Source organism: Pleurodeles waltl, chromosome 6 (assembly GCF_031143425.1).
Source record: "Pleurodeles waltl isolate 20211129_DDA chromosome 6, aPleWal1.hap1.20221129, whole genome shotgun sequence".
NCBI lineage: Eukaryota > Metazoa > Chordata > Amphibia > Caudata > Salamandridae > Pleurodeles > Pleurodeles waltl.
Window position 1 is genome coordinate 709,419,481 of NC_090445.1, and position 26,537 is coordinate 709,446,017.

At 46.4% G+C, this 26,537-nt stretch overlaps 1 protein-coding gene across 1 annotated transcript in view; it reads right to left on the reverse strand.

Annotated features, from left to right (window-relative positions):
- Positions 1-26,537, reverse strand: part of DMBT1 (deleted in malignant brain tumors 1) — a 624,760-nt gene that overhangs the window by 223,284 nt on the left and 374,939 nt on the right. Inside the window, exon 62 of the mRNA XM_069239169.1 lies at positions 12,868-13,082. Coding sequence (XP_069095270.1) covers positions 12,868-13,082 — 215 coding nt within the window. The remainder of the gene's footprint in view (positions 1-12,867; positions 13,083-26,537) is intronic.

Here is a 26,537-nt window from a genome sequence, read left to right on the forward strand (position 1 = left end):
CAGCCACTGAAACTTCTAATGCTGTATGTAACTGCTGAAACTCAGACTTTCATACAGTTCTCAGACAGCCTTAACCATCCCTATTTGTTCTCAAATTATGTATTTTTCCACTTGTGGCAGTACTTGTGGCAGAGAGTGGAATTATGCTTATCTGCACCCCTGGCAGAGCTTTAAGTGGGTTGAAAATGGTGGAAGGATTTTTTAAGGTGTTGTTCCTATGAAACATAACTAAGAAACATTTACAAGAAGATTGGCCTTTGTAACTAATGTCATGTCACCTGAAATCATTGGTGGTCTGTCCTACTGTGACCCTCCTCTTTCTGGTACATTTTATCCTATGACCAAACAGCTTGCTTGCCATATTGGTCCTGCTAGTCATACTGATTGTGGTATCTCAGATCCTTTTGAGAATCCTATGGTTCATGGATATCCTAGTTCTTCATGTGGTTGTGGTCTAGGATGTCCTATTGGCCCAAGTCCGGGATTCTTTCGAGTCCTGATCCTCCTCCTGCTTAGGTTCGTCTAGGTCCTGCTCCTTCTGGTCCGGTTGGTCCTCCAGGTCGTGGACCCAGTTCCTCTTGGTGTCCACCATATTCGTAGTCTTAATGTTCATTCTAGTCACTATCCTCTTGGTCCTCCTCCTCCTGGTGCTCTTGCTGATCATCCTCCTCCTAGTTCATCCCAATCCTAAAGGCCCACCAGTCCTAGTTCTCCTGGCCCTGGTACTTCTGATCATGATACTCTTGGTCCAAGTATTCCTTCTGGTCTTCACAGTTTTCCGCCTGGTCCTTCCTATTCCCCACCTGCTCCTCCTGGTTCTCCTCTTACTCTTGGTCCTCTTTGCTTGGTTTCATCCATCCTACTCTTGGCCATCTTCCATTTATTTCTCCTTTTGAGCCTTTCTGCTGGCCCTACCCATGGTCCATCCTTTTATGGTCCTTTGGCCTTCCTAATCTTCCTTGTCATCTTGATCCTCGTCCTGCTCTTCCTAGTCATCTTCTTGATCCTCCTCCATCAAGTTCACCTAGTCTTGGTCCTCCTGGTCTTTTTGGTATCTGTCCTCCTTCTAATATCCCTTCTCATCCTGCTCCTCCTTGTCCCGAACTGCCTAGTCCTGATCACTCTGGATATACTTCTCCTCATCATTCCAGGTGTGCCTTGCTTTCCTGGTGGCTCTCTTCCCACTGATATCGCCCTTCCCAATCCTGATTCATCTAGACCAGGATTTCCTAGTTATCCAGGTTCTTGGACTTATGGCCTTAGTCCTTCTGATCCTCCCATGGTCTCATTCAAGCTTCTCCTAGGTGTTGTCCTCTTTGAGGCCTTTCTTCTGACCCTCCTTTTAAGGTTGTCTCTGTCCTACTGGTGGTCCTGGTTGTGCCCTTCCTGTTCCTCAAATTCTTCCTTGTGGCACTGGCACTCCTGGAAGTCTGGGTCATGGCTGCCCTGGCCTTTGCCATCTTCTTTGTGTTCCTCCCAATCCAACCCTGTCCTCCTGGTTTTCTTCATATTCCTCCTGGTATTCCTCCTCTGCCTGTTCTTCCTCCTCTTGGTTCTCTTGCTCTTCTCCAAGGTCCAACACTTCATCATCTTTTAATAGATGTGTTTCTCCCAGGCTACCTGTTCTTCCCCAAATCGCCTGCTTTCCCATCAGCCTTACTGTTTCCCCCCAATTTTCATGTACTCCAGTGAGTCTGTTCACCTTCCTCTCACCCTACCCACTTTCCCCTCAATATGTCCACTTTATCCCCACCCTGCCTTTCCTCCATTCTCCTCTCAATTCTGTGCACTTTCAGCTCAGTCTACCTGTTCTGAATATGCCTACTCTCTCATGTTTGTTTCATTTTCCCTACAGTCTGCCCTTTCTCCCCTTTAATGTGCCTGCATTTCTCTCAGCCTACTCGCTTCTCCCAGTATAATGCCTGTTCTCCCCATTATACTGTCTGTTTTCCCTCAGTATACACATTTTGCCTCAATTCTTACAATTTTTCACTAATTCTACCTGTCCCCCTCAGCCTGTTCTTCACTTGAGCCTACCTGTTTCCCCAAGTCTGGTTGTTTTGCTCACTTTCCCTCAATCTTCATACATTGCCAGAGTCTACAGTGGTAACTCTTTTACCAACTACCCACTTTCTTCCCTCTGTCTGCCCATGTTCCCACATTCAGCCTGTCCACTTTCCCTGTCTTTAAACTCGCTATCCTGAGTCTGCTCGCTTTCCTTTCAGCCTGCCCGCTTTCTTCCAGTATTCCCAATCTCACTAACTACAGTCCACTTTCCCATAAATTTGGGTGCTTTCTCAATAGTTCACAAGATTTCCCCTTGTTTCCCTGTTTCCCACTCAATTCACCCCATTTTTCCCTCTCCAGAAAGGCTAGCCCATTTCCATTACTGCCTTCTTTCATCAGTTTGTGCTTTCTCCCAAGAGTCTGCCCTGTTTCTTCTCAACCTGCTCTCTTTCCTCTTTTATGCTCCTCAGAGTTGTAGTGCCATCACTTCCAACTCAGCCGCAAGGGTGATCACTTGATAACCCCTCTGCCATCTCCACACTAGTTCCACCCACTCACTGCATGCAGCTGCAAATAGGGGTGGCTAAGAGTTAGTTAGCTCATGACACTGAAAAATGAACACTGTGTCCCAAGTCTTCATCCGCATTTAGTGTGCTCAGTAGGCCACCTGGCTCCATCCGAAGCAGGCCTGTGGGTTCATGACACAAACCCTACATTGACGGCGAGGCCACAACTCTATGAAGAGATCAAAACCACTACCGCTATCTCTTGATGCCATCTGCACCACAACAGAAGACAGCAAATGCTTACAATTAGCCATTGTGGTGATGCAGTCAGGGAGACTGCACTCAATCAAAAAACACTGGTCACACAGAACCTCAGAAGCTAAAAAGACTTTGGCCTCACTCTTCAGCGTGCGCTGTGAGGTCATCACTGAATCACTGACATTAGTGGATGTCTGCTATGAGGACCCCATCTGGTGATCTCTGCCAGTCTGGTGGAACAAGCTCACCCATCATGACCATCAAGGAATGACAAAAACTAAAAAGCATCTCAGAACAACGTTTGGTTCCCACTTATGGACAAGATGGTTGAAGCTTCCGTAAGAACATTCCAATAGTGCCAAGTATCAGGCCCCCCCAGAGACACCACCACAAATACTCACGGTACCAGGCCCCCAACAGCCCTGTAAATGCACCAGCCATGACTTTGAGTGCCTCCCCGATGGGCAATACACACTTGTCTTGATTGATGACTACACAAAGTTCCCAGAGATAGAATTGGTAGGATCTCAACCTCGTCAGAGATTATTCCCAAGATAGAAAAGATGATAGCCACCCACTGGCTCATAAAAGAACTCAAAACTGACAATGGGCTGACGTTTCAGTCAAGAATTTGCCACCTACCTAAAGTCTTGGGGCATATGCCATCGAAAAGTAACTCCCCGCTGGCCCCAAGCCAACGGGGATGTTGAGTACTTTATGCATATCCTCAACAAGGTGATACGCATTGCCCATGCCAATTAACAGGCAATGGAGCAAGCCATCCATGCATACCTAATGGAGTATTGGCAGATGCCAAATTTCACCACAGGAAGACCCTGGGCATGTCAGCATGAGGTGTGTTCTAGCTGACATCATCTCACATCATCCGACATGGACCCGGAGCCCCACTGATGATTCAAAGACTGTGCAAAAGAGAAGAAACACACACAACAGAGAGAGTAAGCCTCAAAGAGCCCTGACAGTCCAGCATTCGAGCTGGTATTCATAAAAGATCGACATCCAGGAAGCAAATTCAAACTGCCATTTGAGCATAGTCCCTGGATCGTCACGCGGCAAACAGGCACCATGATCACTGCCTGGTGAGATGATGAGGAGGTCACCCGAAATATCTCTTTCCTTAAGCTAGCAGGTGGAGACTTTAATGATGACCAAATGCTCCCCATACCTACATGGCTTACGCCCACTGATGATCCACCTATACACTTGTTCCCCTTTACACCAGCCAGCAGTGATCATCCCAGTAATCCCAGTTCGACAAGAGTGTCCTCTGATGCCCTTGCAGAGATCCCCCATGGAGACTCACATAACCAGGGTGTTTGAACAAGACTCAGGTGACCAAGGTGATCGCACAATATACCAGCTACAACGCAATTCAGAGCGATCCACCAAACTCGAGGACTATGTGGTCTAGGTGCCCAGTTGTGCTAAGTATTGTCAGTGTGGTGCTCATGCCTGAGAGAGATTGTTTGATTATGTATTCTTTTAATTAAAGTTGAGGAGGATGAAGTGTTCAAACTACCAGCTCAGCAGCAGGGGTGATCACTCAATAGCCCCACCGCTGTCACCAGAATAGTTCCGCACACTCACTGCATGCAGCCGTAAATAAAAGGCTTCAGGTACGTCTAACCCAACTGTTTCCCGAGTCTTCAACTGTTCACCGCGTGCTCAGTAGGCTGCCCAGCTCCACCCAAATCAGGCTTAGGAGGGTGCACGACATGAACCCAACACGAGTCTGTCACTTTCCTCTCAGCCTGCTTACTTTCCCCTCATCCTGCCATCGTTAACTACAGTCTACCTGTTATTCGCTCTCCCTTGAGCCTGCCAGCATGTATTCAGCCCGGTAGCCTTCTTTTCTCTTCAGCCTACCCACTTTAGTCTCATTTTGCCAGTTCTCCCTGGTTTTGGTGGTTCTTCTCCCAGGTCTGTCCCATCTCTCACTTCTTCCTTAGCTTGTTGGCTCTAAGGCAAGGAACAGCTGTAGAGGCAAGAATGAGAGGCACACCCAGGCTGTCACATGAAGTACTGACCACATGATATATGAAAAGTGTGTTGCTCAGTAGGCAACCGAGTAAAAAAACAGTGTTATAAAACAGCAGAACCATGTACAAGTAGGAGATAAAAAATATGTGTTGGAAAATGGGTTATTGGTAGGGCAGGTAGGTACCTACACCTAGCAACAAGCCACTAACCTCCACATAGGTACAGTTAGGTCTCAGTAAATTAATACCAGCTCAACCCTTGGTAGCTTGGCAACGAGCGTCAAGGCTTAACTTAGAAGACAAAGTGTAAAGCATTCAAATATCACAAAACAGTAATTAAATAAAACACAGGAAACAGTTTAAAAATCCAAAACCAATTTATAAAAATAGTTTATATTTTTATCTTTAAAATGACACAAAAATGATTAAAATCGGTTCAGGGGAACCGGAGATATGAATTTTGAAAGAATTATTACTTTTCTAGCGCTTAGAAACAAAAAGCGCCAATCAGGTCATCTGGTTGCACCTCGACCGGGGCAAAGTCAAACTTTCAGGCCGACCGCGATGGAGCCCTGCTCGGCTACAGGTCGCGGGAGGCCTCGGTTAAAAAGTTACCTTCTGACTTAGTCTTTATTTTGAAGTTTTTCTTCACCGGGACGAACCTGCCAGTTGAATCCGACCTCCTGGAGCCCTTGTCCGGGTACGCGATGTGGGTTTCCTCGGTGGAGACTTTTACCTTCGGACTTAGTCGTTTTTTCGAGATGAAAATCCTTCGACCGGGGTAAACCTGGATCTTGATCCGACGTCCATGGAGCCCTTCTCGGATACGATGGCTGGGAGGTCCCGGTCAACTTTTTAAGTTCGGACTTAGTCTCTTTTTTGGATGTTTTTCTTTACCGGGACGAACCACGAAGTCAGGCCGGGTCGCGGTTGAGGCAAGCCGGCTAGAATTTCCGCGGCGGGTCAGTCCCTCTCTGGAGCTTTTTTCCAAAAATTCTCAAATCTTTTCAAAACTTCTGGGGCTTCACCCAGATGTTCTTTTAAGGTTCTTTTGGGGTCCACAGCTCACCCCAAGGGTCCAGAAGTTCTGTGATGGTCCTTGGGGGGGTGCGGACTTCAACTCCCAGAATGCACCTGGCGCAAACTCCTTTTTGGCCACTGGACAGTGGTCAGCTGGTCGCTTTCTTCAGGAGTTGGTGCAGGGTACTCTGGTTAGCAATTTTTCACCTGTAGCAAACAGGGAGTCGCTCCTTGAACCAGTTGAAGCCAGGCAAAGTCCTTCTTGTGGTGAAGCCCAAGTGTGCAGCTGGTGCAGTCCTTCTGAGTGCAGGGTCTAGGCGCAGGCCAGGGGTCCAGCAGGGCAGTCCTTCTTCTTCTTTAGTTCCTTTCTTGTTGAATTCTGGAGGGGATCTGAGGCGTGGGTGCAGGTCTGCCAGTTTTATCCTTGCTCCTGGGTGAAAAGCAGGGGGGCCCTGGTTCTCCAATCAGGGACAGGGTCGTCCCCCTGTGATGACCACTTCCTGGGAAGTGTGGCAAAAATCCATCCCAGAAGGCAACAGTCTCTAAAAATCCAACATGGATGAATCTGATTTTTGGAGGTTACATCTGGCTGAGCCCACCCACTGGTGTGGCTAAAAATCATAAACACACCCTTCTCCTGCCCTCTCCTAATCTAATCAAGGGGGCACCTAATTGTCTGGGGTTGCAGGATGTGGGGGTGTTGCTGGGTGCTGCAAATGTCCTTCTCTGCCTTTGAAGACCAGTTTGGCAGCCCTCCCCCTTCCTGCCTCACCATCTGCTGAGGGGAGATTCTCTCCCCCAAGCACATTCCTTTGTGTGAAGCCTGGCCACTTCACACCTCATCAAGGCAGCCTGGCAGAAGCTGCTGCAGGCTGGCCAATCAGAGCACAGCAGCAAAAACAATGCAGAGCTGAAATTGGCAACTTTTTAGGTAAAGTCTAAACTTTTTACCTGGACAAGTTATATTAAATCCAACAACTGGAAGTTGTGGGATTTATTACAACAATCAATTTGATACCAAATTCTTGGTATGTAACATTTAAGGAGACTTTAAAATTTAAAATAAAGTCTGCCCATTCTAGCCTATGAAGGCCATTTACTTCAATGAGGGAAAAACGAATTTGGCTGTTTTTACCTCACCAGGGCTTATAAATCTATTTTTATAAAGTCCCTGCTTATAGTTACATGGCACCCAGCCCTAGGGGCACATAGGGCACACCTTAGGGGCGACTTATATGTAAAAATAAGGTAGTTTAAGACTTTGGAAGTACCTTTAATTCCAAAGTCAAATTTGCATATAACTTTAATTTAAAAGCAGCCAGCAAGGCAGGCTTGCTTTTAAAATGACACTGGGCACCTCAGCAGTGCACCTAGGTGTGCACCACCTATGCTGTGGTCCCTAAACCTACATGCCCTACCATATACTAGGGACTTATAGGTAGGTTAACTTAGCCAATTATAATTAGCCTAATTTGCATATCCATTTTACACAGAGCACAGGCCCTGGGACTGGTTAGCAGTACCCAGGGCACCTTTAAAGTCAGGAAAACACCAGCAAAAAGTGGAAAATGGGGGCAAAAAGTTATGGGGCCTCTGCAATCAGCCCTGTTTTCTCACAATATGTTGTGAATGAAAAAAGGATGCATGCAAAAAAATAATTAGAGTTTAGATAAGAAGTATGAGAAGTATGATAGTGGGTGCAGGTAAGATCATAGTGGGCCCAAAGGGACCCCTGACATTTACAGAAACTATATTTATTTGGCCATTCTGTAAGCCCAGTCAACAGTGGGCTAGTGTGGTTATTTTCAGGAATGATCTAGTTTTTTAAAATGTAATTGTCACACAAAGCACGTGGAATATTTTCTCCTTACTGTAGGAGCTCCCAAGGCAAAGTAGTCTTTACCTGGGATCACAGCAGATGGGGAATTTGGTTGGCACATGGGCCAACGCATGCAGGGCTTCCCTCATCTTCCTGATCTCACCTGCAAGGTATACTGCCTCAGTGTGACACATCATCAGATGAAATTGGCTTATTTAACACTAATAAGTGATACTGTAAACCCTAACATGCATTAATGATAACAAAGTGGCGGTGCGAATGTGAACATACACTAGGAATTAAGTAGTCACAGGGCAAATATGAACATTAGTGGGTATAAATCAAGACATCCAGTCAAGTTTTACAAGTTATTATCTAAATTGGGTATGTAGTCAATGTTTTGGAGCACTGGTGGAAGAATCGTCATGCAAAGATTATTAGTGAGAGAAGAAGAAAGTCCTGGCACCTGCTATGGATTAGCCAATGACGGTGCAAATGTAGGCATGCGTTAAGGATTTCTGTGAGGTGATATAGATGTATCCATGCTCCCAAAACCTTTGAGTGATGGTGCTGATCTGAACCAGCACTCAAGATTTCTGCATATCAGAGCACGAAATCAATCTTATTGAGTGGTGGTGTAACTCAGTAACTTAGGACTTCTGAACGATGGGGCAAATTTAAACATGTACTATGGATCACTGAGTAATGGGCAAAACTGAAAATTCATTTAGGATTAATGAGAATAAATCTGAAAATGCTTAATAGTAGTACTTCTTTTTGTAACTGAATATTCTTGGCATAATGCAACCCACCTGTGTGTGATACTTTCCTTAGATTAAAGGTGGTAATTTATTTTAACATAGGCATCATTGGCACATAGGCATCCAATCTTGGTTTCAGCTACTGTAACAAAATTAGGTCTTCGGCTGATAGATGTGGTACATAAAAATACTGATTCTGCAGAAACCTTCAGAAAGCATGTTGTAGAGTTGAACCTCTCATTTAGTTTGGTGGTGAGATGGAAAGAGCCTAGAACTGAGTGCTGTGAAGTTATGTTTGTTCAACCGTCTTTAGTTGGAAAAGGTAGTGGTTGTTCCAGATGATGAAATGATTTCCTGACTCTGTCTTGAGTCGAGAGTAAAGAATATTGCATAAAACGGTATGCCCAGCTGAATGCATATTTCCAATGATGAGCTGGGACAGGTTGAAGTCTTATAGGTTTGTCATGAGTGAGCTTGGTTGGGGAGGTCTGTTCTACCAGATGTTCAGGTATCCAAGGATGTAGAAGTCATTGTGGTTTATGGATATCTCAGAGATGATGTCTAGGCAGCCATCTGAAAAACACTTTGTTGGTCAATGCAGGACTGATCAAAAGGAATGAACAAAGAAAGGTTGAGCAGCAGGTGAGTAATGATTCAGACTTGGGGACAGATTTAGATCTTGGAAGTCGCACGGCCCCGAAAAGACCATCAAGGCAACTGTGTTCCTTCTACTGTAGTTAGATCTTACAATTTTCCAAGTAGATTGAATGGTGACAGATTGCTGACGAAGGGAGACAGTGGCAGATCCCAATGGACTTCGTACCATGGCAGTGGCTATGAAAGAAAGGTAAGTAACACACACACACTATTCCTTAGCCATATGTGTACCCCTGCACTACACACTACATAGCACACCACATACACACACTAACCCATTGCCATTTCAACACAACACAAGCCATACCTGCCGGAAACATACATTGAATATACATCCATCACACAACAGACACACACCATTGACACTGCACCCACACATGACACAACCACAGCAACCAACACAACTACACCCTCAGCTACACAAACACACTTACACACGCACAACTACACATAGCACAGCAATGACTGCCACACAACACTCACCTGAATGTGACAACACAACATACACAACATTGATCCCACATACAAGTGGCACACATACAGAAAAAAACACACTATCTACTCCAGCTTCCTCCATCTCCATAAGACAATTCACACACACACACGCACACATACTGACTCTCATACACAACAGATAGCACAAACCTGCCTGTACAGGTCCCCTTGCAATGCAAACACATGTGAGTGCACCATCTTTGTGGTGTCAGCTTCCATTTGACAAAGAATGATGTAACTACAATGGCAGTTGTGTAAATGTGTGATATGTGTGTTATGCCCATGTGACCCCCAGCATTCTGTAACACCATTGTGTACCCCACGTATGCATGTCACAGTATTTTAAAACATTTACTGTGACATGTTTATGCCTGCAGTGGCCCTGACCTCCTGTGCAGTGCCCATCCAATGTACCTTCGCAATGCGGTGTCCCTACCTTCCAGTCTGGCAATGGGGGAGGAGTCATGATCCTCTTGAGTCGGCAGCAGCAGCGATGGCAGGTGGTGTCCAGTTGAAAACGGGGGTGGAATGGGCAACAAAGGTGAGTTTCACCTCCTTTTCCCCCAATCTGCCAACTCAGACATGGAGGTCAGACCACCATTTTTTTCTTGGCGGTAAGGCACATCAAAATCTGCACAGCGAGAAGGGTGTCTGGGGTTCCGCCATCAGCCACTTTTCTTTATTGTACCGTCGACGCGGGCAGTGTTTCTTGACAGAGACAGCCATTCAAATGCGGTATTTCATCTATGAGACTGCCAACATCTAAATATGGCTGTCGGACCATCTCAGAGGCAGACGGGTTTTCAGTCAAAAAATCGCTGGCGGGACCATTACCACAAACATCTAAATCTGGCCACTGGTCATTATGATGTCTTGAAAGCTTGAGTCTTTGAAAGAGAATTATTAGTCCTTTTCAAGTGTTCCTGGTGTAGTTTAGGGTGAGGATTGTATATCCAGTGAATTATATTGTGAAGGACCATGGATTCGTCATCTCATAATCAGATTTTAGTGACGAATAGTAAATGTCTAGATTGGAACCAGAGATAAGGTTGTCATCAGTTAAGTAGTTTTTGTTCAGTGTTCACGCACTGATAAAGAGGCAGCTCAGCCAGTAGGAAAGGGAAGAAGGGGAAAGGTTATCAGTTAGTGTCAGTGAGGAAAGTTGGAGAGATAAAGACATCAAATGGGAGGAAATGGGAGGCGTGTTAGTGCAGAAGGCCATTATTCCTTCTCTAAACAGGGGACTGAGGGTTTTAACAGGGTTATGGGTGTAGGGAGGCTGTAGATGTGGTTGATTAGTGAGGGAAGGTTATCAAGAAGAATTAGCTGTGCAAGGTATAGGGAGTCCAGTGTCAACTTTGCAGGAGAGAAAAAAGGAGGGGCAAAATGAATTGATTGGCTTGTGAAGGGTTGGAAAATGGGGAGAAGAAGAGAGAAAGGAGCAAATACACTATGGCTTGTTATATCAGGTATGTAGTAATTGGGTGAAGGTTGTCGCAGAAGGAAAGGGTTTGATAGATTCTGAAGTTCTCAACAAGAATTAATAGATGTGATGCACAAGAAGTGGACAGGTTGGGAGCAGGAATGCAAGAGGGAGAACGGATTGGTTATGTATGAAGGAAGGGTTGGTAAGGGGAAGGCTAGGGGAGGGTCGATGAGAGGGAGACGGGGAGGGTAAAGAGGAAAATATGCACTGCTGAGAATGAAGAAGGGGAATGGAAGGAAAGTTACTGGTTAAGGTGTGGTAAGGAAGAAGGGATGATGTGAGGACAGTAGTAGGGAGTGTGAGCGATTATCTCTTTTTTAAATTATGCAGTATATAAGAATCGGTGCTTAGCAATCAATGTCCACGTGTTAAATTGGGAGCAAGTGCATTGGTGCATGTTATGCTGATATGCCCAATCTCAAGACAAAAAAAAAGAGAAAATATTTGAAGCCTTTATTTTAGGACACTACTATCATAAATGCAGAAAAATCGCAATTATGGTCAGTTTTTCTCACATGTGTGAAGAAATTGACTTTTTTAATAAAGAAACTTCATTAATTTTTCCATGTAAATGAGTAGGATATTGTTTAAACATGTAAAAAAATACAATGATTAGATAACGTTTAAATAGGCCTGCAAGTCTTAAAATATGTTTCATTTCACTATATGACCTACTCAAGGAAATGGTCATGTCTACAGAATGATTTCATTACAAATATAAAGTCTGCTCCTGATGTACAAACAATTAGAGAGAGATAGATGTCTATGCTCTCATGCTGAGATGTGGGGGTATGTAAGTTTGATATTTGTATGTAAATTTGAAATTTGCACTTCCATGCTACTCCTTCAAGCCTTTGTGGGTCTCATCTCATCCACATTGTCTAAGTGATTCTTTTGGAGCACCTCTGTGGGACATATGGCTGCTTACCTACAGAGACCTCCTAGTTTCCATAGAACAGAAACAAAATCTTGGTAGAATTTATGGTCGACAGTATTCAGCTTCCCAAAGTTTAAGTACCTGCAGATATTTGCCTTGATATCAAGCCAAAAATCTAGAAAAAGAAGTGCTTTAGCTGGATCGGTAAAGAGTGTAACACTGGTGGAGGAAGCAAGATATTACCTGGTTTTGTGGACAGGATGGGCCAGACAATGAACTAACAGTGGAAGCTGGGTTTACAATATCACCAAAAGTCAGACATGGCTCAAACAGGGCAATCATTTAGAAATTGCTCTATTGTGGCTTCCAATCAGCTCATATAAAAGACACAAATTCTGTACCATGAACATGTTGTACTGGTCTCCAGCTTGTCGGTCCAGATTGAATCCAGAGGTCCTGTACATTTGTGAGGGTACAAAGAATCAAGAGTGGATGATGTGTGCATGTTCTACAGCCACCCAGCCTTCACTGAATACTAGGGTTTCATGAGCAGGACAAAGAGCAAGATCACTGGCAATGAGGTGGTGGTAAATATTTACATCACTAAAAATTGGTGAACCTGGGAAACAAGTGCATTGATGCTTGTATTCCACCTGATAGTCGTGTAGATCTGCATCAGCTAAACCAAGAAGCACCCCTTCCTATGTTAAACAGTGTTACTACCACTAATAGGTATGCTGTGAGACGCAGATAGTGGAGATACAATTAGATTTCACATATGATGTCCATTTCACAAATGATAGACAACGAATGACTGGACATTGAAGTGCAATGTAAACAGTTAAAGTCCTATGCTTATTCCGCTAATGTTGGACTATTATAGGGCAGTTATCTCACTCCCCCCAGTTGCAGTAGAAGACGGCTGACTTGTATGTATACAGCTGGTGGATATAAGATGGCAAATTAAAAAGAGGAACTTACTTGTGCTGTTAGCATCACATCTATATGTGTGATAATTGGCATGAAACCCAGATGATGTGATGATTACGTCACTTTTGAACACGACGGTCATTCTATTTGACGAGGATGTGGACTGGTAGAGTGACTCATTGCAGATCCTTCCCAATTGGGAACTATACAGAGGTCCATCGTACACGGCAACGTAATCGTAAATGCAGTTAGGGGAATATTCCAGGCTGGGAAAGAAAGATCATTGCATTTAAACAAACAAGGAATATTTAATAAATTACAGTAAAGTGTAACTAATTTATTTGTGGATGGGTGACATTTGCTCTGATGTAGAGGTCTTCCATAATTCATCATGAAATTTCAAAGACTGTGAATCATTTCAAGTAAATTACTTAAATTGTTGTACCCCTGCTCCAAATTCATTTTGTGTCAAATTAACGTAACCTTTTTGAGGCATAGCCTTGAAAGGCTCATGATCCTTTGGGACCCACAAATTAAATTTGACTGTTCAGTAGCAAAACAAACGGGCCTGCAATCAAATGAGCATACTCTAATTCAACTTTCTAGCCTCTGAAAATTGAGAAAACCAGGTGCTGTCAATTAGAATAATTTATTTTCATTGTCAAATGTCAATAGTCATCTATTCATATGAAAATCAATTTTCAACTTTCCAACAAGTTCTGTTGTTTAATGCCCTTCGGGTATTATCCCCTTTATCAGGAGATTCCGTGATAATACTAACAAACAATAGACCACAACATGTGCTTATGCTATGTTATTTGCTAAATAAAATGTAGTTTAATAAAAAGTGTGAAACATATTGATAAATAAAACTTTACTATGAATTATATTGTGGTTTCTTTATTTGGCGTTCAGTTGAAACAACGCTTGGGTTGCCATCCAAAAAACTCTTGTTAGATGCTCCATCATTACTTAGTGATGTCCTAAATGTACGATCTCCTTAAAGTAATGAAGTGGTAGCCTGCTAAAAAGTTGTGTCTCTACTGTAGTTCGGGCTTAGTCATTCTAAACTTACAGGAAACAGAAATATTCCAGCGTCTCATTCAAAACTTTGGAAGTTGTTTTACTAAATGTCTCAATTTAAGATACCATTTTCTAAAGGAGGATCCCCTTGGGGTTAACTCCAAATGTATTCTCCTGTCCTATTTATATTATTAGAAATGTCACATGTGTGTCATGATTTTTCTCTTAAACGTATCTGGATATCAAGGATTTCATAGTATAAACATTATCAGTGTGCGTTCTGGTGAGCTTGCACCTTTCAAGTTGTCTTTCCAATATAAAATAGGCAACATGGGCACAGCACAGAATAAATACATAAAGGAGTACCACATGTTCTAAAACATATTTTAATGTAATCTGTTTCTCTGAAAGGGGGTGGGTGATAAATAACATCGGATCTCACAATTCGTCTACATTATGCAGTTGAGATACGTGTAAGTGCCCTTTTCTGTCTCAACATCTGTGCTGTTTATTACATATTTCATGCCATGAGCATAGATTTTAAACCCAAGTACCCATGATATGCAGCCAAGGCTTCTTTTTTTTTAAATGATGAAATATGTCATTGTCAGACTTGATTACTGACCAATGTTTCAAAATAGTTTTGAATTACTGAACATTTGTGGCACAAAAAAATCTCTCAGATTAAGATGCCATTAAGATTTTAAGCAGACCCAACATCTTTACAGTTTGTATTCTTTCTTCAGTTCCTACAAGTAGATTCACTGGTACTGATAGAACACCTAATTACAAATAAAACAGCTGAAATTAGTAATATTAGCATTTACTTTCTCTTTGAATGTGGCCAGATGAGGTGGATTGCATCTTTGTTTTTTTTTAAATCCCTTTAAATATTCCAGTGCCAATTTGATATAGAATGGGAATCCCATATCTAGATCACTATTTCCTTTTGTCCACTCTTTTTTATGCAGCAAGTGGATTAGTGCTTTAACTGCGCTAAACTAAGAAAGACCATTGCCAAGCACTATAGAATTTCCGGAAAGGTGTCCTTAAGGCAAGATGAATGTAGTTTGCCAGGAGTTTCAGGGCACAGATTGCCATGGGTAGAAGCATTACATAAACATTTATGATAATTAAAAATGCCCTCGGGGGCTACAGCCTATGAAAACATTTATAGAACATCGCATTCAACCAAATATATGCCTGCTTAAGAATTTTGAATTGAACCTACATTGTCTACTCAACAAGAATAAGAAGTGAGTTTTCAGATCACACATGAACATAAATGCAAGTCTGTGGGGAAATTGCAGTAAAACATGAAGGACTAGATTTAGCAGGAGATATGTTTGCAACCGCTTGATATGAGACAACATATTTATCCTGTAGGTCCTTAAATTCTCTAATGTTATGACCAGTTGCTACTGGTGAGCTAAAAGGGGGCAAGTTAGTATGATCATCTCATCATATTTGCTACTGAATTTCGCAGAACTAGTGATATGGGTAATGTACAATGAAGTTACTTAGAGTTTTGTGTATGTATGGAAATAGTGACATTCTCATAGAGATGGCCATGGGTGTCAGAGAGCTAATGCGCAGTTGAAGAGATGTTAAGTGGTCCGGTGTACGTAGCCACCACGAAGTAAAAGGCTATTTTTTTAGAGTAATTCATGTTATGGTTTGTAGACTGATATAAGGAAAGTTTTTGGCATGATGAGCTGTTTATTTTGCAGAGGTTTGCTGAAATCTAGTATTAGTGACATTTAAGTTTGTCAAAGTAGCGTTGAAAGTGAAAGAACTGAGGGAACTGAGGTGTGCAATTGTAAGACTGTACATTTTTGAATGTTACTTGTAAGATTAAGTTAGTCGCTGAATGAGGGGAGTTTGGAACACTAAGCTGTAGTAACAATGAAGCTACGTGTATTGCCAATGGGCTGGTAAGTAGTAAAATGAGTATTGGAATTCAGATAACAATCATAATTATTGGAACTGACGATGGCAAAGGTGAATTATAATCAGGCTTTTAAGAAATTGTTTAACATGCACTAGCTTTACAATAATTATCTTATTATTTGCTTTCGTCTACTGTTCTGCCAGTGTGATCTTGAGCTGCTGGAACAGATGACACTGGTTGACTCCTGTGGTATTGTCTCATTTAAGTTACCTTCGCTTTTTTGGGGTTTTATCAGCACTCTATCAGAAGTCTACTGCTTATTTAGGGCTTGGCAGAACAAGAGCCCTGTAATAAATTAGCAGCACTCCCCGTCTGCCAAATGTGTCCTTTGCCTGAATAACTTAGAGGTGGGAAAAGCACCAGGTTTTATGTGGCAGTGCATCAACTGGCTCCACTGAGAAAAAAATGTAGACAATAGAATGACCATCACAGTTCCATTGGTTAATGTGCATGAGATGTTTGCCCTAATTTAGCACTATCCTTTTGATTTACATTTCTCCTGCTCCTAAACGCCAGCATTCACCCTGGAGGCCCTAAACAGGAAACAATATTAATAACTTCCCCTCCCAAGCGAGTTATGAGTCAAGAAATGAGGAAGACATAGGCCCTCATTCTGACCTTGGCGGGCGGCGGAGGCCGCCCGCCAAAGTCCCGCCGTCAGGTTACCGTTCCGCGGTCGAAAGACCGCGGCGGTAATTCTGACTTTCCCGCTGGGCTGGCGGGCGGTCTCCTTCAGACCGCCAGCCAGCCCAGCGGGAAAGAGGCTTCCACGATGAAGCCGGCTCGGAATCGAGCCGGCGGAGTGGAAGCTGTGCGACGGGTGCAGTTGCACCCGTCGCGTATTTCACTGTCTGCGCAGCAGACAGTGAAATACATTTAGGGGCCCTCTTACGGGGGCCCCTGCAATGCCCATGCCAGTGGCATGGGCACTGCAGGGGCCCCCAGGGGCCCCGCGACCCCCCCTACCGCCATCCGGATCTCGGCGGTCCGACCGCCGGGATCTGGATGGCGGTAGGGGGGGTCAGAATCCCCGCGGCGGTGCAGCAAGCTGCGCCGCCGCGGAGGATTCAATGGGGCCGCGGTACACTGGCGGGACCCCGCCAGTGGTGCCGGTCCGACCGCGGCTTTACCGCCGCGGTCGGAATCCCCATTGAAGCACCGCCGGCTTGTCGGCGGTGCTCCCGCGGTCCTCCGCCCTGGCGGTCAAAGACCGCCAGGGTCAGAATGAGGGCCATAATGTTGTAGTGGAAGTAATGATGGTACATAAATGTTAACTCAAATTATTTTTCTTCAACTCACAAATTAGAGACAAACCAGGAACTGGGCAAATCAATGCTGAGATAGAATGAAAATTCGGTGACTTCAAAGACATCTGTTATAACTAGACAGGTATTTCAACTTAAACCAGTGAATAGGGATGTCCTCCGGTATGCCAACTGGAAGCTTTTAGGAGGGTGGTGATGTATTGTCAAGAAAGTGCATCAAATCGCCAGTTTTTCTACATGCCCCCCTCCCCCCCCAGATGTTTCACCTATTTCTGGAAACTATTTTTGCTGACCTTATGATTCGGCATACTTTTCCTCTGTTAAAGGCTAGTGAAGTGACTGTACTTCCCCTCTAAAATCTGCACATGGCGTTCAAACTCTCTATTTGGCCTTTTGAACTTCCTTATGATGTCCACTGTAACTAGTGCCTAATGTGTACTGTTGGCATGGAAATTAAAATTCCATATATGTAGTGTAAATTTGCACCGCCCACATATGTGACAAAAGCAAATGTCTGACAGGAACCCCATTGTGTTCTGGCTAGGCTGCAGTGCATTTATACGCTCGAGCGACCAAAGTCCAAAGGTTACAGGGATATTATAGTTAGGTTGAGGTTTTACCACCTACAAAACCATAGAGAAATCTAGCAGTTATACTTATAGTTAGACTCACGTTAAGAAACTATGACTCATTGCCCAAAGTTACTTTTCATAGTTTTAAAACACACAAGGGACAACCCACAGTTACTAAGGGACAAGTGACGAGTATTTTATAAAGGAACAAGGGTCTTGTAGATAAAAGGACTATTGATTTAAATACCACATAGAATCACAATGAAGTCTATGGAAAACATGCAATAAATCAGTACATTTATTCCAAATGAAAGTAAGAAAACAGTGTTGTGGGAAAACAAAACCATCCTGGAAACCATAATTCATAATTGCTCAAGCATACCCCATGTGACAGAAAACACAGTTGAAGTCACAAGTTTACAGTACTCTTGCTCATGTCAAAACATATATCATTGTGCATAGTCCAAGTACTAAACGTCGACGACGTTTCAATCCCTTACTTGATTGTTTGGATCATATCTAATCTAGTCCTTTTTTTCTCTCTCTTAACCACCTTCTTTTTTTCTTTTCTCCTTTGTTTCTTCCCTTGTTTTGAACAGGTCTTGGTTATATAGTCAGTGACTACTAATGCGCATCTCAGGCATAATTTTATGTCCTGATGATGATTTCAACTTCAGATAATTATAACTATAAGCATAACTATAACTGTTAAATTTCCACGGTTTTGTATGGGTAAAACGTCAACCTAACTATAATGTCCCTGTAACTTTAGTTTTTTTTCAGGGAATTTCTATGGTTTCATAATGCAAAAGTTAATGTTTCTGTCAGATTGCGCCTAGCTTACCAGGACATTGCTTTTCCCCTGGATTTGAGAAGGTTCCAAGGGAGATCCGAGGAGGAGTCGAGGATCCATGGATCGTCCCAAAAAAAAGAGGAATATTTTTGTCCCCATGTGTCCTAAAGTTTCAGGATACCTGTTTCCTGACTCCTTATATGTTTTTACACTGCACACGCAATGCGAGAAACAAAATGGCAGCTGCATTTTTCTGTCAAGTTGCAGCCAGCCCATCAGGGCCTTGCTTTTCCTCCGACCCCCTGGAGGATCCCAGGAGGATCCACGTCTCTATATATACAAATTTGGGTTTCATTTAGTAACTTGAAAACTACTTAACGGATTTACATCAAAGCACAACAAGTGTGGTTTGTGGACCAAGAGCTTTCTTTTCTGCCAAATTTGTTGTAAATCCGTCCAGTGGCTTGGGCTGTAGTCATGTTCAAAATCTATACGGAAATTAACATGGGGAAAACACATTTTGGGACCCCTCCTTTTTCTCATCCCCTGCTTGACAGATCACCCCAAAACTTTCCAGACACCAGCTGAAGTGAAAGTTGCATTTAAAAAAAATATATCATGAAGATTTATCAACCAATGCCAATGATACAGGCAAGTCAAAAAATGCTTTTTTCCCAACATGATTCACAGCAGCAGCAGGAGTCTGCAATCCTAGCTTCGCCAGCTGGTTAATCTCTGGTCTACAACTGGCAAGCGAGATTGTGCAAAATTTAATGTGCAAAATTTACCGTCTAATACCCCAATTATGAGGGATGGAATTTTATCAGAAGAGGCATTGGGACCCTCCACTAAAAGTAAAACTGATGGCTCTGCGACATCAGACTTTATAAGTCTGGGAGAGGATAGACATGTAAATACCTCAGAAGCTTCAACAAAACACACTATGGTTTGTGAAACAATTAGTTGTGATGTAGTAAGACCACAGGTTAATATGTTTTTGCAATGCCTCTTATGAACCCATGTAGTCTGCCCCCAGGCAGAATTAGGCTCAAATTTATACTTTTTTAGTGCTTAATTTGCTTAATTTTTTGATGCAAAAGCGGTGCAAACTTACAAAAATACAATTGTATTTTGTAAGATTGCGTCGCTTTTGCGTAAAAAATTGGCTCAAATGCAGCACTAAAAAAGTATAAATACGGGCCCTAATCTATAAAGATAAGACACTCTATGCTGATCACTTGGAACTGAGGCAAGAGGGATCTAGAGGTGATTATAGGTCAGTGGGCTTTTCTTATCTAAGACCACCAGCTAGTCAACCAATGACTTTCCCTGAGTGTTAGTTTCTTCAGAGGCGCCCCTAAAACCTAAGTACGAATCTCTGACACTATGGTGGTCATTCCGACCTAGGCGGGCGGCGGTTGCCGCCCGCCCGTCGGAAGCCGCCTGAATACCGCCCCGCGGTCAATAGACCGCGAGGGGTATTCTGACTTTCCCGCTGGGCCGGCGGGCGATCTGATTCAGATCGCCCGCCGGCCCAGCGGGAAAGCGCCTTCCACAAGGAAGCCGGCTCGGAATCGAGCCGGCGGAGTGGAAGGCGTGCGACGGGTGCAGCAGCACCCGTCGCGCTTTTCAGTGTCTGCATCGCAGACACTGAAAAGCCTAGTTGGGCCCTGTTAGGGGGCCCCTGCAGTGCCCATGCCATGGGCATGGGCACTGCAGGGGCCCCCAGGGGCCCCAAGACGCCCGTTCCCGCCGGCCAGGTTCTGGCGGTAAGAACCGCCAGAGCCAGGCCGGCGGGAAGGGGGTCGGAATCCCCATGGCGGCGCAGCATGCTGCGCCGCCATGGAGGATTCCCCAGGGCAGCGGGAAACTGGCGGGAGACCGCCAGTTTTCCCTGTCTGACCACGGCGTTAGCGCCGCGGTCAGAATGCCCTTATGGGCATCGCCGGCCTGTCGGCGGTGCTCCCGCGCCCGTTGGCCCTGGCGGATTGTATCCGCCAGGGTCAGAATGAGGGCCTATGTTCTTGGAACATTAATGGTGTTGCTCAGAAGATACCATATGCAGACTTAGGCCCTCATTACAACCCAGGCGGTCGGTGTTAAAGCGGCAGTAAAACCGCCAACAGGCCGGCGGTAAAAAAAATGGAATCACGACCGTGGCGGAAACCGCCAACATAGACAGCCACTTTAACACTCCGACCAACACGGCGGTACAAACAAACAGCATGGCGGTCACCGCCAATAGACAGGCGGAAGACAATGTTCCGCCCACAGTATCATGAGAGGCCAATCAGCCACCTTTTCTGGGGCGGATTCATAGCGAACAAAAACACGGTGGAAACAGGACTTGGAAGGGAAAACGCTCACCTCCACACACCCCGCAAGGAACCAGGACATCATGGAGCAGGAACACCATATTCTACCTGCCTTTGTCTTCCTGCTCCTCTTCCAGGAGCACGAACGCCAGAGGCAAAGACCACGGTGAGTACTGCACCTAAGACACAGGGGAGGGGGGGAGGGAAAAGAGAGTGACACACACACGCAACACGCAAAACCCCCACCCCCACCCTCACCCAGTACAACACACACACAAGTACATGTTGATACATTAAATTTACACCTCCCAACCCCCCTGGAAGAGTGCAAGGACAAAAAGAAATGAGTTGAACGATTGTAATCAATAAAAATCCAGTACTCATAAAATATATATACACTATTAACAAATATATACACCAAGAATTCAAGTCCATGTACTGCACATACATAGTCTGTGGACCACTGGGCCCAAAATGCATGGACGAGGCCCGCACAAGATACCCGACCAAAATGGAGAGAACACTGCACGGGCATCAGAATGAAATAAAACAGTCACCTCAGGGGGAAGGGAAGGGTGGGCACCTCAGCCAGATGAGTGCACGACGCCAGATCCACGAGGGGGCTCCATGCCCATTGATGTATCCTGGGGAGTGCAAAGCCACAGTCTCACAAGTCTTTCCAGTTAGTGGGTTGCCCACTGCTGCATCCTGGTGAGTGCAAAGCCACTGTCTCACAAGTCTTTCCAGTGGTTGGTTTGCCCACTGCTGCATCCTGGGGAGTGCAAAGCCACAGTCTCACAAGTCTTTACAGTGGGTTGGTTGCCCACTGCTGAATCCTGGGGAGTGCAAAGCCACAGTCTCTTAAGTGGATGCTTTCTCCACTGGTTCTGGAGGGGGCTTTGTGCCCAGAGTGCTTCATCCTGCCAAGGACAGAGGTAGTGGATGTAACTCTCCACTGGTTCTGGAGGGGGCTTTGTACCCAGAGTGCTTCATCCTGCCAAGGACTGAGGTAGTGGATGTAACTCTCCACTGGTTCTGGAGGGGGCTTTGTGCCCAGAGTGCTTCATCCTGCCAAGGACAGAGGTAGTGGATGCCTTTCTCCACTGGTTCTGGAGGGGGCTTTGTGCCCAGAGTGCTTCATTCTGCCAAGGACAGAGGTAGTGGATGTAACTCTCCACTGGTTCTGGAGGGGGCTTTGTGCCCAGAGTGCTTCATCCTGCCAAGGACTGAGGTACTGGATGTAACTCTCCACTGGTTCTGGAGGCGGCTTTGTGCCCAGAGTGCTTCATCCTGCCAAGGACAGAGGTAGTGGATGTGACTCTCCACTGGTTCTGGAGGGGGCTTTGTGCCCAGAGTGCTTCATCCTGCCAAGGACTGAGGTTGTGGATGTAACTCTCCACTGGTTCTGGAGGGGGCTTTGTGCCCAGAGTGCTTCATCCTGCCAACGACAGAGGTAGTGGATGCAACTCTCCACTGGTTCTGGAGGGGGCTTTGTGCCCAGAGTGCTTCATCCTGCCAAGGACATAGGTAGTGGATGCCTTTCTCTACTGGTTCTGGAGGGGGCTTTGTGTCCAGAGTGCTTCATCCTGCCAAGGACTGAGGTAGTGGATGCCTTTCTCCACTGTCAGTGGACCTACATGGAAGCTGTCCAGGCCCCTGAAACTGACCACCAGCTTTGTTCGACTGACGACTGGGGATGGCAGCCATGTCTGCGGTGGTGCCACTGGCACATGATGTGGCGTGGCCACTGGCGGTGCTTGTGGCAGCCTCAGTAGCGGCGGTGCTTGAGGCGCTCATGGGCCTGCGGTGATGGTGGGTGGCTCAGTGAGCGTGCTGGTGGCGGCAGTGTCCTTGGGAAGGGTGTTGGTGGCAGCGATGTCCTTGGCAGCGGTGCTGGTGGCGGCGGTGTCCTCGGCAGCGGTGCTGGTGGCGGCGGTGTCCTGGGAAGTGGTGCTGGTGGCGGCGGAGGTGTCCTTGGCAGCGGTGCTGCTGGCAGCAGTGTCCTGGGTAGCGGTGCTGGTGGTGGCGGTGTCCTTGGAAGCGGTGCTGGTCGCGGCGGTGTCCTTGGCCGCGGTGCTGCTGGCGGCGGTGTCATTGGCAGCGGTGCTGGTGGCGGCTGTGTCCTGGGAAGCAGTGCTGGTGGCGGTCTTGTCCGCCGTGCAGGTTGGCGGTGACTTCCCTTTCTTTCTCTGCCCCTTCCCCACCTTGGGTGGTGGCGCAGCTGTCTTGCCACTCCCAGCTGTAGTCCTGGGAGAGCCCTTGGTGGCAGGTGTTTTGCCCTTTTCCCTCCGGGCTGTGGCCAACTTCTTATGTTTCTGAGGTGGGGGACTGTCCGTGGTCTGGCTCCATGGCACACTGGCTGCCCTGCTGCTTGGCGCACTCCAGAAGCCGGTTACTACTGGCACCACTGTTCCTGGTGTTGTGGTGGCTGAGATGCTGGGTTGGGACCTGGAAAGGCGTGCCCTAGGGGACGGAAGGGGTGGGGGAGGTGTATGGAAGAGGTCAACATTTAAGAGGAAAAGTTTTTTTAGACACACTGGGACGGGTAGATGGAGGGGGTTTGGGAGTGGAGGAAGATGTAGTGGTTGTAGGAGGTGTACGTTTTCTGACTTTGGGTGAAGGTGCATGGGTTGGAGGCTGTCGTGAGGTGGATGGCTGTTGGGTGGGTGTGTGACTGCGCTTGTGTACTTTGGGAGGTGGGCTCACAGACACACTGGGAGAGGACACAGTGGATGTGGGAATGGTAGTGGGGGTGGTGAGTGCACGTGAGTGGTGTGTGGTGATGGGCGTGCTGGTGATGGACGTAGTGGCTGAAGATGTAGTGCATGCAGGTGTGAGTGGCGATGTGACAGGGAGGGAGGAGGGAGACGAGGAGGAGGGGGACACAGTGGAGGCAGTGGATGTTGGTATGTGTGCATGGGTATGATGCTTGTGTGAGTGCCTGTGGGATGTGTGGTGCTTATGTTTGCCAGAGCTACCCTTGTGTGTTGAGGTGTGTGCATGCTGGTCTGATGGTGTGCTCAGGATAGGCTGAGGTACAGGGGATTGGGGCTGGGTGGAGGAAGTTGAAGGGGGGAGGCTGGACACAGGGACAATGGCTGCCATCAGTGCCGAGGCGAGAGTTTGAAAAGCTTGCTGTTGGGCTGCTTGACCAGAATGTATGCCTTCCAGGTATGCATTAGTCTGTTGCAACTGCCTCTCTACACCCTGGGTGGCATTCGGAATGGTAGACTGCCCAACAGTGAGGGATCTGAGGAGGTCAATGGCCTCCTCACTGAGGGCAGCAGGGCTGACAGGGGCAGGGACTGAGGTGCCTGGGGCGAAGGAGATGCCCACCCTCCTGGGTGAGCGGCCACGGGGCACACGCTGAGGGGCTGCTGGGAGGGCGGTGTTGGTAGGGGGGGTGGCAACTCTACCTGTAGATGCGGGGGGTACAGAGGGTCCCGCCACCGCAAGCGAGCTCCCATCAGAGGAGGAGTCGGTGTCGGTGTTGCTGGTCTCAGCTCCTGTCCCCGCTGTGGAGCTCCCCTCGCCCTCCATCCCACTGGTGAATTCGGAGTCCTTTGTCTCGCCCTCCAGGGCCATGTGGGATGCAGCTCCCTCCTGCTCCGGTGCCACTGCTCCTCCGCCTGATGATGCTAATGCACAAAAGAATAGGGAGACCACATAAAGGGGGGTGGGAGACAGAAGAAAGACATGTTCAGTGCATGCAATACCGCTACCGTTGGCAGACACTACAGACACAGTAGCGCTCTGCACTACACCATGCACTTAGAGTTTCCTCATTAATCACAGGGCCATGGGGTACAAGGCCTATGCCCGATTGCTGCACAAATGGACGTCACAGGATCCTGACTAGGTGTAGTTGGCTCTTAACACTGGTGGGGTGGGGTGCCACATGGCCTGCCTTACGAAGGGACCTTGCCTACAAAACTCGCCCTGGCCTAGGGGTTCCGACAGCCCACCTCCCCCACCCAGACACCTCCAGTGCATGCTCATTCAGCAGCCGCCATTTCAGGGGGCCACATGGCATAATTTTTAATTGTGTCACACATATCTAGGCCTTGCATACACACTAAGACAGGCCAATAGCGGATTAATACATTTGTGCAAGGAAGTTGTGTTTTCGTACCTCAGTGTTGGCTGACCCTCTGCTCGCTGTTCTCCTCCATAGAGCACGTCCGCTGGGGCAGGTGAGGAGATGGCGGCATCCTCCGGTGTACAGACCACTGGTGGACCTGTCGACAATGGAAGAGTGACACGTAATTTTCACCTACAGACTGGACAGTGCCACAATCCATGAACTGTGTGCCCAGTTGGAGCCAGACCTGATGTCAGCTATAAGCCATCCCACAGGGATACCTCCTCTAGTGCAGGTGCTGTCAGTACTCCATTTCCTGGCAAGTGGGTCTTTTCAGATGACAGTGGCCATAGCATCAGGGATGTCCCAACCTTTGTTCTCCAACGTGTTGACCAGAGGGTTGTCTGCCCTGCTGAGACACATGCACAGCTACATCGTGTTCCCTCAGGTGGAGGATTTGCCTACAGTAAAAAGGTGACTTCTATGCTTTGGGACATATCCCCAACATCATAGGTGCCATTGATGGGACACATGTGGCCTTGGTCCCCCCACAGGAGTGAACAGGTGTACAGAAACCAGAAGAGTTACCATTCTATGAATGTGCAGATGGTGTTTTTGGCCGACCAGTACATCTCCCATGTGAATGCCAAATTTCCTGGCTCAGTGCATGACCCTTACATTCTGAGGAATAGCAGCATCCCTTATGTGATGGGGCAACTCCAGAGGCACCGTGTGTGGCTACTAGGTGAGGACATGGACCCTATACAGTGTGAATAGTTGTTTGGGTCTGGGGTTGTCCCTAAGGGTTAGTGTGTGTCTAACAGTTGTCCCTCAACATTTGCAGGTGACTCTGGCTACCCCAACCTGTCATGGCTACTGAGTAATCCCAGGACAAGGGCAGAGGAACGCTACAATGAGGCACATGGGCGAACTAGGAGGGTTACAGAGAGGACCTTCGGCCTCCTGAAGGCCAGGTTCAGGTGCCTCTATATGACGGGCGGTTCCCTATTCTACTCACCAAAGAAGGTGTGCCAGATCATCGTGGCCTGCTGTATGCTGCACAACTTGGCTTTGCAATACCAGGTGCAGAAGAAGAGGATATCGACAACAGAAACACCGTGATTCGTCAATACTTCCAGTGAGACACAGGTAAGAAGACATCACTGCCTGCCACATCTGATGCACTTGTTCTACCTCTCATCTGTCTGTCACTTCCACCCAGTGTATGGACCCTGATTTGTCACTTTCCCTTTTGATTTCACAGATGTGGGTCCCACTGTGTGACCTCTGCTATGTTTCCTCATGGACTAGAGCTGTGTGACATAGGTATGTTGAAAATACAAAGGATATTGCTATTTCCCTCAGTTATTGCAAGTACACATTTGTGAAAGCACAGACTGACTCCAGATTGTTTTGTGAGTTAAGGGTGTTTATATAAGTCCCAAATAGTGGAGGGGGTTGTAAAATGGTCAGGGGTGATGGTGGAGGAATCTCCATGGCAGAGTCCAGTCTATTTGTCTCATAGGTGCATTGTCCAAAGGGGCATAGGAAGTGGAGCTGGGTCAGTTGATGGATGGACAGGGTGACAAACTGGGACAGAAGGATGACAATCAGGGTGGTCTCATTTCTTGGCGGGGGTCTTGGCATTGTTCTCTGTCTTTGTCCTGGATCTCAGGGACCGCTTGCAGGGTGGTTCTCCATCTGCAGGGGGTGGGGTGCTG